Raw genomic sequence first — 16,293 nt, 5'->3', positions numbered from 1 at the left:
AAGATCACTTAAGCTTGACGATGGACCATTGACAGAGATGGGGAAGCTATCTGGAATATCTTGGAGCTCACTTCAGTGAACTTTGACAGAAGATTTGGGAATGGGAAGGGTTGCTGCAAAATTTGTGCCTTAGGTTCTGAATGACCAGCAAAAAATAGTGTCAAATGGAAGCATGCTTTGAAAGGACAGTTTTGAAGCCACCCAGACTTTTTCCCCAAGGTCATTACGGTAATAGACATGGTGCTATTCTTAAGACCCTGAAACCAAACATCAGTCAAGCCAGTGGAAGATGCCATCATCGCCCAAAAAAAGCTTGTCAAGTGAAATCAAAGATCAAGACAGTGCTCATTTGTTTTTCTTTTGATGTGAGGGGGATAGTACATTTGGAGTTTTTCGACCAGGTCAGACTGTTAATCAAGTTTTCTATTTAGAGGTCTTAAAAGATTCCTTAACAGTGTGTGACCGAAAAATAAAAGGCCCGATTTGTGGCAGATGGGACTGGATTTTACATCCAGACAATGCACCTGCTCACGCAGCCATCTCAGTGCACCCATTTTTAGTAAATGATAGCCTGCCTCTCTTGCCACATGCACTTTACTCACCTGACCTCACTCCATGCGACATTTTTTGTTTCCGCCAATGAAGAGGGACATAAAGGACAGCGATTTGGCACCATAGAAGAGGCGAAGAAAAAATGAGGGAGTTGTTGTCAGCCATCCAAACAGATGAGTTTGAAAAATGTTTCCAAGAATGGAATCGCAGATTTGACAAACTAGATGGTGCCCAACTCCCACAGCTAACTGCTCTAAAAGGAATCACAATAGGAGGTCCTGAATAATTGTTTTTATTAGGTTTTGTCCAGTTAGATCTGTCTCATAGCGACCCTATATGCACAATAGAATGAAACACTGCTTGGTCCTGGGCCCTCTTCACAATTACGTTTGAAACCCTGGTTGCAGCTGCTATTTAAATCCATCTTATCAATGGTCTTTTTTTTTTTTCTTTTTTCACGGACCCTCTACTTTTATCAAGCATAATGTCCCTTTCCAGGGTCTGGTCTCTCCTGTTAAGATGTCCACAGTGACCTTGCTTCGTGGGAGCGTTCTGGATGTACTTCTAACAGTCCGGAGTACCTGAAATATTTTTTGCCAGTGTCATAATTAAAATACATTAATTCTGTGGTCTTGGGTAGAACAGGCAACATGGTAGAACGAAATTTAAAAGACCCAGCTTATGGATTTAAAATTAGAGACTAATGAAATACCTGAGATTATGGCCTTTCAACGCCCTTCCCATTTGGAATTGAATATATCTCTTGCTCAACTTTACAGCTAATTGGTAGACAAACCTATAAGGTGAGTTGCGCAACCCTTAGAACAGGCAGCCCTGTGTGTTGTTTGCCCCCAGGGATAAAGCTCAAGGCCAGCAGGAAGGGATATGGAAGAAGGATGAATGGAAAGGATAAATGGGGAAGAATGCTGTCACACTGTGGAGATTGCAGTAGGTGTTAGAAAACAAAGTGTACAAACTGTTGACTGAAAAACCAGTTTGCTTTATAAAGTTTCACGCAAGCCACAACAAAAGTTAAAAAAAAAAAAAAAAAGGCAGTAGACTTGAACAAATACTCTACAAAAGATGATACAGGATTGGCTAATAAGCACAAATAGTGTTTGAAATTCATTGAGTAAAAAGTAAATTTAAGCCACGATGAGCTACTGATTGTATCTATAATAGGACTTCTATAAGAATGTTCATATTGGGGGGAGGAATAAGTGGGGGAAGGGAGTGGTGAGCAAACAACGCCATAGATGGGAACAACTAGGGAATTAAAAGCAACAACAGGAGGATGTAGAGATCCTGGAGGTGTTGGAGCAACAGCAATCTAGCTGAGAGGAATTACTAAGAGGTGAAGTGGAAGAAGGGCAAGTATGATAGAGCAGGAAGAAGGTAAAAAGAAAGAGGAAAGATCTAGGAAGCAAAGCTATGGATAAGGTATAAACATAGTTGTGCATTTACATAAATGTATTAATTCATAAAAATAGAGGTATTGATGTAGGTATATACATTTATATGGTAATAGATTAAGGAAGTGGACTGACTTTGGGCCTCTTCCTTAACGCAGGAACACTTTGTTCTAACAACCTGGCATTCTGTGATGCTCACTCTCCCGACACAATCGTTGAAGACAATGGGTGTTCAAGCAAATGTGGTGAAGAAAGCTGATGGTACCAAGCTATCAAAAGATACAGCATCTGGGGTCTTAAAACACTTGAAGTTAAACAAGCAGCCATCTAGCAGAGAAGCAACAAGCCCACACAGAAGAAGCACACCAGCCTGTGTGATCATGAGGTGTTGAGGGAGTCAGGCAACAGGCACCAGAAGACCACAAACAAACAAACAAAAACCACATTGTTGAGAATGAGAGGGGTCGGAGCAGAGACCCCAAACCCATCTGTAAACAATAGGACATCCCTTCACAGAAGGGTCACAAGGAAGGGATGATGATTCAATCTGGGCACAGTATAGCACCGATGAAACATAATATTCCTCTAGTTCTTTAAGGCTTCCTTACCCCCCACTATCATGACCCCAGTCCTGCCTCTCAGTTCTGACTAGACCAGAGCATGTACACTGGTAGAGATAAAAGCCCAGGAAATAAGGAATCCTGGTCAGATAAACCCCATAGGAACAGAATTGGGAATAGTGATACCAGAAAGGTAGAGAAAAGGTGAAGGGTGGAGGGAGGCAGAACTGATTGCAATGATTGAGACAGTCCCCCTGTTGGTGTAAGACATGAAAACAATAATTTATAAGTTATTGGGGTCACGAGGTGGGTAGGGAGGGGAAAAAAGGAGCTGATACCAAGGGTTCAAATAGAAAGTAAATGTTTAGAAAAATGATGATGGCAATATATGTACAAGTATGCTTGATAAAATTGATATAAGATCCCCCAATAAAATTGTTTTTAAAGTTCATATTAACATTTTATTCATAAAATGAATGTAATTTTCCAAACCAAAATATATATAACAAATCTTTATTAAAAATTTTTGCAATTAAAGGAATAACTTAATTGAGGTTTTAAAAAGTCCCAGAGGAGCAGCAATTACTTGATGAAAATAGAGATCTAAAGTGTGTCTGACAAAATACTTATTTCCAGAATATGTAAGAACGCATATAAAAGTACCTGAGTTTCTTCTTGTAAATGTGATACTGATAAGGAAATATAGTTTGTTGTGTCTTTCATTTAAAGGAACTTAAGTTTGGGGTTTAGGATGCTACTCAGGTCCTCTTCTCTGGGATTCTAAACAAAGACTCACATAGGAATCACCAGGCAAGTGAGCAGGAAAGAGTCTTGTAAGAATATTACTAGAAGTCATCATCCTCCACAAATCTGAGATTGGGTGGGTGGGCAGATACTGAGGTTAGCCTACTTCCTTATCTCCCACTGAGTTCACATCCTCACCTCACTCTATGAGCCCTGCTGAGTGCTTAATAAGCGTGTTTTAGAAAAAAAAAATGTGGGCCCACCATAAAAGAAAGTCACTCAAAGAACACCAGATTTAATTATGCAAATTAGTTTTTTAATCATGTGGAGGGATCACTGAGGAAAAGAAGAAATGGGGTAAGGACAGTCCTCCTTGTTCTACTGAGTTGGTTTGGGGTTCAGGCAGGGCTTGATTGGAGATAATATGTTCAGGGACAGAAAACAGAGTTGTCATACCTGCTAGAGGCTGGCCCAAGGCGTTTCTGGCTACCCCATCCCATCCCACCCCAGTGCCCTGGTTAGATAGCATCCAGACTGTACACTGGATTTTCTGTTTGTGTACTTGCACGTAGAAACCATGATCATGGAGGTTTATTACAGATGTGAGGAGAGCTTATATCACCTTTTTTTATTCTGCATCTTAAATGTCAACATATACATAAAGGAAACAAGAAATTTTCAACTCACCGGTGTTATAACATGGTCTTCTGCAGCACCAACTATTAAATCCCTGTTAAATACCCACACACATCGGGTAGTTAATGAACTGCTTGCTCTATGGTTAGACAAGTACATACAACTAATACACATGCAATCTGAGGTGAGTGCTGGCTATCCATAGTATATAGCACACCTGTGTGAGCTTTAGGTCTAGAAGTGGAAGACCTTCTTGCGGTGTGTTCCCCTTTCCCACCAGGTCCAAAGGCCAGTTAACGTGATCCTGGTTCTTAACCTCCAGGGCAGCGTGCTCATGTAAGAGACCAGCACCAATGAAGAGCAGAGCACCTTGTGTTCTTCAGTTCCTTCCTGTGCTCCTGGCTGGTAATTTAACGTGCCCCATGTTGAGAGTGTAGTTCCATTCAGCACAACAGCTAGTGTCTTTCTTTAGCACTGATCTCTTCCTTAACTACTGATTGGGTTTTTGCACCCCATTTAATAAACCTTTTAGAACAACTTTCTAAACCTTCAAAAAATGTTTTAAGTATTCCTAGAAACACTGTGCACCTCTTTATCTAATCAAGAAACCTTTCTAAATGCAGAGACTAGGAAATGGTGAATGATTATGGCTGCTCCTGGAATTCCATGTTGTAATCTCTAACTCTGCTTCTTTGATCAGACTATGAATGGCTCTCTTGAATTTAATGGAATTCAGTCCTAGCAGTGAATGAGGAGATGGGGATGTTGAGACACCCTTTGTATTTTAAGTGGTTTTATTCCCTGTGCTGACAGGAAAAGTCCATTTTGGGGATATGCCATCCGAGCTTTATCCAGGAACAGATATTTCACAGAATGAAAGTCCGGGCTTTATCAGCAGTTAGAGAGGAGCCAGTGTACTTGACGGTGAAATAGGTAGCAAGCACACTCCCTGGAGCATAATGCTTGGACAGTCCTTGGTCAAAGTTTGTTTTATCTACCTTCCCTTTAAGCAATCTTGCTTTTGGTGTTGGGTCTTTGCAGGGTGAGAAAGACTGGCAAAAATATGAAACTGCTCGGCGGCTCAAGAAGTGTGTAGACAAGATCCGAAACCAGTATAGAGAAGACTGGAAGTCCAAAGAGATGAAGGTCCGGCAGAGAGCTGTAGCCCTGTACTTCATCGACAAGGTAAGGGCAGCTGCCTCCTGGTGTCAACTGCTAGGTGCTATTCAACATGTAGGCAGCATTCAGTCAGCTCCAGGCACTGTACTAAGTCCCGTTGAGTCAGTGGCAGCCCACAGGGCCTCTTACTAGTGAGAGCATGAATGGACTCCTACCCCAGTGTACCTGTGGCTCTCCTGAAGGCCACTGCTTGCTGGGAAGGGTCTTGATGTGTCAGAAATGCTGTTGAGGTTTCCTGTGTGACTGAGCCACAATAAAACATCCAATTTCTACCACAAACTAGCACGTTAATATGTTTGTGTTTGTCTATATTTAGTATATTTGTTATATATGTGTGTTATAATATATATTTATATTTCATTTATTTATTATATATGTATATTTGCATGAGCCTATAAAGAAACAAGGTATTAAAGTAACTGTAGCTCTACTCCTGAGTCATGACTACAATGTGAACAGCAGTGTTCCAGAGGATATCAATTTCCCAGTACTCTTTAAAACAGGGATTCTCAGCCTGTGGGTCGCAACCCCTGTGGGGGTCAAAGGACCCTTTCACAGGGGTTGCCCATTTCATAACAGCAGCAAAATTACAGTTATGAAATAGCAACAAAAAGAATTTTATGGTAGGGGGTCACCACAACATGAGGAATTGTATTAAAAGGTTGAAGCATTAGAAAGGTTGAGAACCACTGCTTTAAAAGAAAAATATTTGGTGAGCTTTCCCTGTTTTGCACTGCTGCTAGTGGAGCATAAAATTTGAAATGTGTCAAAATTACACACACTTGAGACTAGCTTTTTGGATTATGATTATCCATAGTAGATGCACTTCATTTACCATCCATTTTTTTGCCTTATATCTTTGTTCGAAAGAGAAGTGGTTTTCCTAGAACCCTTCAGTGATTCCACTTTCTTCATTTACCTTTTTCTTTCCTCCCTGCACAGCTTGCTCTGAGAGCAGGTAACGAGAAGGAGGAAGGAGAAACAGCAGACACTGTGGGTTGCTGCTCACTGCGAGTGGAGCACATCAATCTGCACCCTGAGTTGGATGGTCAGGAATATGTGGTAGAGTTTGACTTCCTTGGGAAGGACTCAATCCGATACTATAACAAGGTCCCTGTTGAAAAACGGGTAAGTCATTGTGGACTTTGGTCCCTGACCTGTTTTTTTTCATTTCAGCCATCATTCACTCACTCAGTGAGTGTTTTCTGGTGCATTTTGGACCCTATTTGGGCACTAGAAAATGGCTGGTGTTGTTATGTGTATTTTTACCACAGTTAGAAACAAAATAATTACATGAATAACAATGAGTACAAGGAAGAAAATGTTCCAGAATTAACCAGTGATCATTGTAAAACTCTTCTTGATATGGTTGAATTATTTAATTGTATGATGTGGATGAGCTGCTTAAAAAGAGAAGAGAGAAAAAATGGCTGAGAGAAGAGAGATGTTTGGTGTCTTATATACCTTCCTTGTTAGAATTAGCCTCGCGTATTTGCAGTTTTAATGATGTGGTGACATCTCGGCATACCCTGGTCATGTTGCATATTTATTTGTCACTTTTGCAGCTTTGCTCAGTCTCTCCTCAGTTCCTGGCTGAATGAAAATATGTCCCTTTGGTGCCTCGTTCCCTGAGCCCTTAGATACAGCTCCAGCGAGCCCCAGCCTAATACTACACAAAGTACCCGTCTTGACTCAGACTCACAGACCTATGCCTGTACCTCAGCTCATCCTCAGTCTGATGCTCACTCAGCAGTTATATATATCTTGTTGCCTGCAGAAATTATTATAGTTCAACCTAGAGTGTACCTACAATGAAGCAAGAAAGGATATCATTAGATCCACTCACAAAATTGAAATATGTGGAACAGTAAAAAGTGTGCAATACCATGAATATATGACTAAGCACTGTGGCTATGTAAAGGAGTATATCCTCAGGAAATAGACATTGAAGTATTTTATAGAGGGGAAGGGCCACAATATGTAAAAATTATTGTATGCATGCGCACATAAATGAAGCGTGCCCAGCATCCATGCTGTGCAAATTAGCAGGGGGAGAAATGTTACAACATTTGGATTCAATGTTAATGAATTTGGATTCAAGGTGAATGGGTCCTACTTTTACTCGAGATAGTGTGTGTGTGTGTGTGTGTGTGTGTGTAATATTTGAGGAAAGTAGACTTGTAAGCTTGTAGTTATTTCCAAAAGATTAAAGTAGATTCACCCCCAAAACCAATCTCATTGTCACTGAATCAATTTTGACTCATGTGGACCACATAGGACAATGAAGAACTGCCCTTTCAGGTTCCTGAGAGGTTAATTTTTTTTTTTTTAAGATCATGTTATTGAGGATTCTTACAGATCTTATAAGAATCCATACATCAGTTGTATCAAGCATATTTGTACATGTTGCCATTATTTTCTAAATACTTACATTCTATTTGAGTCATTGGTATTAGCTCCTCTTTTTATCCTCCTGACCCCTTATTAAACTATAAATTATTATTAATTTCATATCTTACACCGAATGCTGTCTCTCTTCCCCTTCGGTTTCTTCCCCACTCCTCTCCCCACCATCCTCTACCCTCCTGGTATTGCTATGCCCATTTCTGTTCCTGAGGACTTTATCTGACCTGGATTCCTTGTGTCCTAAGCTCTTATCTGTACCTGTGTACATGTTCCGGCCTAGCCTGCAGTAAAAGGCAGGATTGGGGTCATGATAGTGGGGGTGAAGGGAAAGCCTCAAGGATTCAGAGGAATATTGTGTGTTTCATTGGTGCTGTACTTCACCCTGGTTGACTCATCCCTTCTTTGTGATACTTCTGTGAGGGGATGTTCCACTGTCTATAGATGGGTTTTGGGTGTCTGCTCCGACCCCCTTGTTCTCAACATTGTTTTATTTGGGGAGACTTTAAATCTTAACAGGAGTAGATAGCCTCATCTTTTGTCTTGAAGTAATAATAATAAGGCTTTTCTTATGTCTTTCAGGTTTTTAAGAACCTACAACTGTTCATGGAGAACAAGCAGCCAGAGGATGATCTTTTTGACCGGCTCAATGTGAGTGAAAGAAATGCCTTTCTGGCTGGGGAAGGGGTCCCAGCAGGAACCTCAGAAGCTCCTGAGGGAGAGCTTGCCTGCCTGGGATAACGTGGGCTTCCCCAGCAACCTTTCACACATCACAGCCATTCATGGGAACAGGCAGCCTCATTTTTCTCTTTCAGAGTAGCTGGTGGATTTGAACCACCAACATTGCAGTTAGCCTGTCTCTTATCCTCTACTGACTCCTAGAGAGCCTTCCCTTGGCACAATGTCCAGCAGCCTTTGCTAGAGAAGCCCAGACCTGTCTCTGATTGGTGTCTTTGCGAGGAAGATCTTATCTGTGAAGGGCACATTTGCTTTACTTGCTTTCTTAAGATTTGAGTACTTCATAGGGAGATATCGTTATAAGACTATTGTGGATTTTTTAAAACTCGCCTCTGATTTTCTGCCAATAGAGAATAAACCTTGCTGGTTGTGAGCACACGGGCATAAAGGACTCCTGGAGCTTGTTAGAAATGGCAGGCTGTGGTGTGGCCTTTACTTTAACCTGATAACCTTTCTGGTGCTTTGTCTCCTCCAGACTGGCATTCTGAATAAGCATCTTCAGGATCTCATGGAGGGCTTGACAGCCAAGGTGTTCCGTACATACAATGCCTCCATCACGCTACAGCAGCAGCTCAAAGAACTCACAGCCCGTAAGTATTCTTTGGCCAGACAAGGCCTACAGCTTACCAGTGGTGTCCAGTGCCCCTGTTCAGCTGGGTTCTACCTAGATCAGTTCCACTTTTCCTCCTTAGTTTGGTGACTGGCAATCCTTTCCCTCCTTACTCTAGTTAAGCCCTAAGCCTGAGTTATGTAAACATCGCTTTGGTGTGTCCTCTCTCCCCTCACCCCCACCTTATAGATTGACTCCATGGAGTGCTGACAATGGCTTTCCACCCGGGCTGAAGGTGCCTATGTTTTATGTTTTGTGTGCATTACTGTAAAGCTTATAAGACGTAGTACCACATTATTTTGTTAAATTGAAAGATTAAATTTGTTATGGTTACTAGAAATATACAGGCACACACCTTTGCCTGTGGTCTTTGTCGTTTGTCTTTTTCCATGCGCTAGGTAATACTGTTCTAAAGACTAGCTTATAGGAGCCTATCACCAAGATCCACAGACTTTTCCTGGCGCTCATTCACCACTAAGTTTGACTGTTTCTGTAAATATGCCAAGTGGCCTTGAAGCAGTTTCCTAAAGTGGGGAGTGCCACCCCCTTGGGGGTTCTGGAACAATCAGAGGGAGACAGAGGTACTAAAGCAAGTACCTACACTTAATTGTAATTGCCGGGAGGCACTGAGTTTTTTCCTGAAAAGGGAGTTGTGGGCTAAATAATAGTAAGCCACAGATAGGTATGTTGTGGGTAAAGAATGGCAATAACAATAGTAAAACATTTCTCTGATAACATTTATTTTTACCATTTAAACACTACCACCACCATTGTCGATTGGTCTTAGAAATGTCCTGTCCTGCTTCTACAGCTTAAGGTGGTTGACTTTAGGATTTTGGTGTTGTGCCCCAGAGGATATTTGAATTGAACCACCTGGGTATGACCAGGGCCATCAGAATCATGGGGTGACACTCTAGGGAAGTAGTTCTCAACCTGTGGGTCGTGACTGATCTCTTTGAGGGTCAAACGATCCTTTCACAGGGGTCGCCCAATTGATAACAGTATCAAAGTGACAGGAAGTAGCAACAAAAATAATGTTATGGTTGGGGGTCACCACAGCATGAGGAACTGTATTAAAGGGTAGCAGCATTGGGGAGGTTGAGAACTACTGCTCTCGAGAAATGTTTTGTGTCTCTTGGTGTTCAAACTGACTCTCTTACTATCGGGCTTTTGTTGTTTGTTTAATAGCGGATGAGAACATCCCAGCAAAGATCCTCTCTTATAACCGTGCCAACCGAGCTGTTGCAATTCTTTGTAACCATCAGAGGGCACCACCGAAAACATTTGAGAAGTCCATGATGAACTTGCAGTCTAAGGTACCGGGGTCTGGCTAGTGGCAAATGGCTTCTGTGGGCAGCTCACTAGCCAACGAGAGATGTCTGCTGACATAGTAGGACGTCATCTCTGCTTCTGTCCTGGGAGAAAGGCCTGGTGCAGATTACAGGGAAATCTGACTGGATCTGTTCCTGATTGAGGTGGTGACTGTCAGGGTGCTCTTGTTCAGACTGTATTTAGTCTATGACCAGAAGTTCTCCATGGGTCTTTTTCCGGTTTTAAAAGTTAGTTAACTGATGTACTCTCTGAAAGATAGCTTATTGCAATCCTTATATTCACACATGAGGAAATGGATATAAAGAGTCTTCTCCACAGACTTTGCCACGGCCCTCAAATACAACGGTTCTCAAATTAGATTGTTTCAAGTTGAAAAGATAATGAAATAAACGGATTTTTTTGAAGGGTGGGTGGGTGTGTCCTTCTAGTTCTAGCACATCTATTTTTATTTTGACATGTTCCGTGGCAAATCATATTTTCATACAGTTGATCAGCAAACATCTGCTGCAGACTGGCTCTGTGCCAGAGTTGCTGCCCTAGAAACAACATAAAGCCTAAAGTGAGACTGGCGTGCAGGCTAGCCAGTGCTCCTCTCCTCCCTCCTGCTCTGTACTGGGGCTTGTGTGTCACGGGGCACTTAGCCACCTGATGGTGAGCACTTCTGTGCTGGTAAAGGCTGTATCTACCACTCATCTGTCCATGTGTTGTACTGTGTGTGGCTGTAATGCTAGAAGCTTTGCCACCAGTATTGCAAATACCAGCAGGCTCACCCATAGTGAGCAGAGCTTCCAGACTCCCACAGGCTGGGGACAAGGATCTTAACAATCTACTTCTGAAGGAATTGGCCAGTGGCACCTTATGATTAGTAGCAGAACATTGTGACCCTCAAGGAGATGGGTGACACTGTGACAGCATCGGACACAGTGACTGTGTACCCTTACCCATCTGTCAATGGATGCATTGTGATGGCTTGCTACGATGCTGGAAGCTATATCGCCAGTATTTCAAATATACCCACTCCTCACTTTCTGATCTATAAGTTCCACGGACCAGGCATAAGTTTTCAGGCCCAAGAGTGTTTTCTTCCTTTTGCGATATCTTCAAGATAAAACACCCAGGAGTAGGACACCTGGCTCAAAAGACATAAACAACCTATGGTTCATGCTCTAGATGCCACCTTGCTTCCTTGAAGGTGGTGTCCACGTCTACTGTGGGTGGAGAATGCCTCCTTAGGCCTCTTTTATCCTTGGCTTATTGTTGGAAGGCCAAAAACCATCCATCACACCCATCCTTTTGGCTCCACTTGCTTCATTCTGCTAAAATGCCGGTTCTCTGGTTGTATTCACTCTCATCGGGTTGTCATTCAGACCAGACACACACGCATGAAAATTCAGGTGGTGGTTACCTAATTCTGAGACCCTTGCTTTTTGTTGATCTTGTTGGTCTCACTCTGGAGCCACTGATTTGCAGCCAAGGCTGCCTACCAGGCGAGCCCTCCAAGCCTCAGAACCCTCCCTTGTGTGCCCACAAAGCAAACACGCCACTGTTTGCCAAGTGAATCAATGGAGTCTTTGATGCTTTTGAGAAACTTTAGCATTGCCAATTTAGCGTTTGCAGAAATGGTTAAAGGGCTGTGGTTTGCTGCATTTCTGGCCCTGCAAACAATCTGTCTTGGGGTGTCTGTGATGCTTTTATGTATAGAATCTGTTCGCTCAGCTTGCGTTTGGACAGCATAGCTGTTGGAAGTAAGCCATTCACAGTAAAATATATTTAATGATTCTTTCACAGTGGTGCCCTCTGTTCCAGTCTCTGGCTATGTGAGTATATATAACAGACAATTCTAAGCTCGGTGAACAGCCCAAAGTGCGTGCATCAGGCACGGATTTACTCTGCAGAGGTTCCCTTGACCTCACAGGGTAGCATGTGGTCCCAGGTATGGGCGACCACTGCTGTCAGTGTAGAACTGTCATATTCGGTTAGTTCCCCTTTCTTTGGCTTCAGGAGTGGTAACAAGCGACAAAAGGGTGAAACTCTGACCTTCCTTTATGGAAGGAGACACCCCAGATTTCACTTGGGAAAAGAAAGCAAGAGGAGAAAATGTTTGCAATCCTCCATCCTGACATGTGATCTACTCACTGCTGGGATTGGCTTCTCACCCCAGGCCTCTCTGAAGGCAGGATGACAGCCGAGGCATGCCAACCAAGCATTGATTTGATATAGAGCACACCAGTTGAGCTGTGTGAATTTTGGGGTTGGGGTCTCTCTTGTTTAGTGTCATCAAGTCGGCTCTAACTTGCAGCAAGCCAAGCACAACAGAGGCACCACTGCCTGCTCCTGCACCATCCTTATAATTACTCTTATGTTTAAGCTCATTGTTGCAGCCGCTGTGTAAATCCATCTTTTCCAAGGCCTTTCCTTTTTTCACTTCCCCTCTTCTTTACCAACTATGATGTCCTTCTCCAGGGACAGAGTGGTGTGTCCTGACAACATGGCTAAAGTATGTGAGATGAAGTCTTGCCATCCTTGTTTATAAAGAGCATTATGGCTGTTACTTTCAAGACAGATTAGTTTGTTCATTTGGGAGTCCATAGTAATTTCATTATTCTTCCCCATTACCATAATTCAGATAAATCGATTGTTTTTCAGCTTGCCTTTATTCAGTGTCCAACTTTGACATGCATATGAAGCCCTTGAAAACAGCCATGGTTTGGGTCAGTTATACTTTAGTCCTCAAAGTAACCTCCTTGCTTTTAACACTCGTGCAGCAGACTCACCCAATGCGTCCTGTTGCTTGATCTCTTAACGGCTGCTTCCATGAGCATCGTTGTGGATCTAAGCAAGACAAAATGCTTGACAACTTCATTTTTAATGTTTATTATGATGCTACTTACCTATTAGTCCATTCGGGGATTTGGGTCTTTGCACACAGTCTTGGCATAGTCAATAAAACACATGCAAACATCTTTATGGTCGTCTCTGCTTTCAGTCAAAATACACTTGACATCAGCAATGGTATCCCTTTGTGTACATCCTCTTGTGAATCTGACATGAATCTCTGGAAGCTCTTTGTCAATGTACTGATACTACCATTGTTGGATGATCTTCATAATTTTATATCCATGGGATGCTAATGATATTGTTCTATAACTTCCATATTCTGTTGGGTCACCTTTTTTTGGAATGGGTACAAATATGGATCTCTTCTAGTCAGCTGGCCAAGTAGCTGCCTTCCGAATTCCCTGGCAAAGATGAGTGCTTGCTCCCGGTGCTCCATGAGCTTGCTGAAACATCTTACTTGGCGCTCTTTCAATGCCCGGAGCCTTGTCTTTGGCTAAGGCTTTCAGTGCAGACTTGTTTCTTTAGGCCCATTACTTCTTGCTCAGATGCAGTGATTTCCATCTTGCTTGGATGCTCCCTGCATCATTCCATATATTTCCCATACAATCTTTAAATGTTGCAATTCAAGGCTTGAATTTTTTCTGAAATCCTGTCAGTTTAAGACAGTGGTTCTCAACATTCCTGATGCCGTGACCCTTTAATATAGTTTTTCGTGTTGTGGTAACACCCCCCCACCCCCAACCATAAAATTTTCATTGCTACTTCATAACTGTAATTTTGCTACTGTTAATGAATCTGGTGACCCCAGTGAAAGCGTCGTTCAACCCCCCAAAGGGGTCTCGACCCACAGGTTGAAAACCGCTGGTTTAAAATATGCTGGACTTGTTCTTTTATGGTTTTCTAACCCTAGGTCTTTGCACATATCATAACTTTATCTTCTCCAGCTACCCTTTGAAATTTCCTTTTCAGCTCTTTAACGCCATCATTTCTTCCATTTGCCTTAGCTACTTTCTGATTAAAAAACAAATGTCAGAGTCTTCTTCCGACATCCACTTCGATATTTTCATTCTTAGCTTCCTAATGACCTTTGGCTTTCTTCAAGAAGTATGTCCTTGATGCCTCTCACAGCTCATCCGGTCTTCTTTTATTAGTTTGGTGTTCAGTCCACCAGTTCTCTGTTCTTGAGATGGTCTCCAAATTCAGGTGGGATGAAATCAAGGTGGTATTTTGACTCACATCGATTGATTTTGGATGTATTCACCTTTAATTTGAACTTACATATGCATACTTGATGGTCTATTCCACGGTCAGCTTCTGGCCTGGTTTTAGCTGCTGATACCGAGCTTCTTCCATCATCTATCTCTTCCCACATGTGGTAGAGAAGTTCACATGTAGAGTTGCCTTTTATGTTGTTGGAAAAAGGTATTTGCTATGAATCAGCCGCCAGTCTTGGAAATTTCTATGCCATCTTTAGCTTTGTTTCTATCACCACTACCATATTTTCTAACTATTATTCCTACCTCTTTTGTTTCCAATTTTTGCATTCCAATCACCAATAGTTATCAATCCCTTTTGATTGCGTATTTGATCAATTTCAGACTGAAGACATCGGTCGAATTCTTGATTTTCTTTGTCACCAGTTTTTGTGGTTGGTATATAAGTTTGAATAATAGTTGTATTTATTGGATTTCTATGTATGTGCATAGATTTAATCCTATCACAGATAGCATTATACTTCAAAATAGATCCTGAAGCATCTTTTTTGAAAATGGCTTCAAGATGCCATCCCCGTGGATTGTGTCATTCCCAGCATACAAAGTAACCATATGACTGTGTGACTCAAAATGGCTCATACCAGTCCATTCCAGCTCTGTAACAACCTAGGATATCGTTATTTGTGTGTTCCATTTCGATTTTGATGACTTCCAATTTTCTAGGTTCATACTTTGTACACTCCAAGTAGATTGATTAGTGGATTTTTCTGTTTCTTCTCATTTTGAAACTGTACTACCAGCAAATGAAGGCCCCAAAGGCTTTGCTCCATTCATGTCTTATGGTCAACTCTACTTTGAGACGTCATCTCTTCCATCATCATAGTTTTTGAGTGCCTTCTGACCTGAAGGGCCCCTCTTGTGTTCTGCTTCTATTCGTTGGTCTATCAATATGTGGCAGTGTTTACTTCTTCATAGTCTGTTCTTCGTCTGCAAGTTCTGGTAATAACCTGTTTATGTTGAGTGACCCTGCTGGTATTTTAAATACCAGTGACATAGCTTTCATAATCACAGCAACACACAAGCCACCACAGTATGACAAAGTGAGGCAAGTGGTAAATCTCTTTTAATTGTCATTTTCTGGCCACTGAGGGTATCTTTGAAAAGCCAGCACGTTTATCCAGAGGTGCTGGCTGAATCTGGGCAGTCTCTGAACTTGCTGAGTAGATAGAAGAATCATATCTCTACCTTCCTGACAAGTGTCTCTGGCAGTATCCATAGAGTGCATCTTAAAACCAGCCATAGGATCTGTCTGAGAAGCGACTTTTACCTGTAGTTCCCTCCAGGTGTTGAAAGCCAGTGTGTTCCCTGGTTGAAAGATTAGGTTCCGGGTTCCCAGTCTTTTCCCAGAACCTAAAGGAACTTGAGGTCACTTCTTGGTAATACCTTGGCTTCTTGATGACTCACTGAAAAACAGACAGACAAACAGCAGTCAGTATATACCTAGTCTGCCTCGGGAAGCTACAGAGGCTGGTGGAGACACCTTCTGTTGGTTTTTGCTTTTGCAGTGGAGCCCTTCTCTTTCCCGTCTTGGCTCAATGTGCTCCTAATTCATACTGTTTTTGCCCACACAGATTGATGCCAAGAAGGACCAGCTAGCAGATGCCCGGAGAGATCTAAAGAGCGCCAAGGCCGATGCCAAGGTCATGAAGGATGCGAAGACCAAGAAGTAGGTCCCTGGGGTTTGGAAGTTGGAGGTTTAGAAAAGCAGACAACACAACACCAGCCAGCAGCTGGGTCCTCAGCTTTTCTAGCATTGCAACATTGCTTGTTTGGGGCTTTTGTACCTTGGCTGCCCAAAATGAGATTAGGTTGTGGTGTGATCTCTTGCTAAGACATGGTCTGATCCTCGGTGTTGTTCTTCAGGGTGGTGGAGTCCAAGAAAAAGGCTGTGCAGAGACTGGAGGAACAGTTGATGAAGCTGGAAGTTCAGGCCACAGACAGAGAGGAGAATAAACAAATTGCCTTGGGAACCTCCAAACTCAATTATCTGGACCCTCGGATCTCTGTGGCTTGGT

General features: G+C 42.3%; 1 protein-coding gene across 1 annotated transcript in view; it reads left to right on the top strand.

The window, feature by feature from the left end:
- The window catches only part of TOP1 (DNA topoisomerase I), a 97,450-nt gene that overhangs the window by 77,039 nt on the left and 4,118 nt on the right, over nucleotides 1-16,293 (top strand). Inside the window, exons 14-20 of the mRNA XM_045295501.1 lie at nucleotides 4,876-5,089; nucleotides 6,026-6,211; nucleotides 8,069-8,137; nucleotides 8,700-8,814; nucleotides 10,023-10,150; nucleotides 15,850-15,944; nucleotides 16,142-16,291. Of these exons, the coding sequence (XP_045151436.1) occupies nucleotides 4,876-5,089; nucleotides 6,026-6,211; nucleotides 8,069-8,137; nucleotides 8,700-8,814; nucleotides 10,023-10,150; nucleotides 15,850-15,944; nucleotides 16,142-16,291 (957 nt within the window). The remainder of the gene's footprint in view (nucleotides 1-4,875; nucleotides 5,090-6,025; nucleotides 6,212-8,068; nucleotides 8,138-8,699; nucleotides 8,815-10,022; nucleotides 10,151-15,849; nucleotides 15,945-16,141; nucleotides 16,292-16,293) is intronic.

This window comes from Echinops telfairi, unplaced genomic scaffold (genome assembly GCF_000313985.2).
Source record: "Echinops telfairi isolate 266 unplaced genomic scaffold, ASM31398v2 ScPeMD7_5592;HRSCAF=6446, whole genome shotgun sequence".
Classification (NCBI taxonomy): Eukaryota; Metazoa; Chordata; class Mammalia; order Afrosoricida; family Tenrecidae; genus Echinops; species Echinops telfairi.
This window is presented reverse-complemented; position numbering and strand designations above follow the sequence as displayed.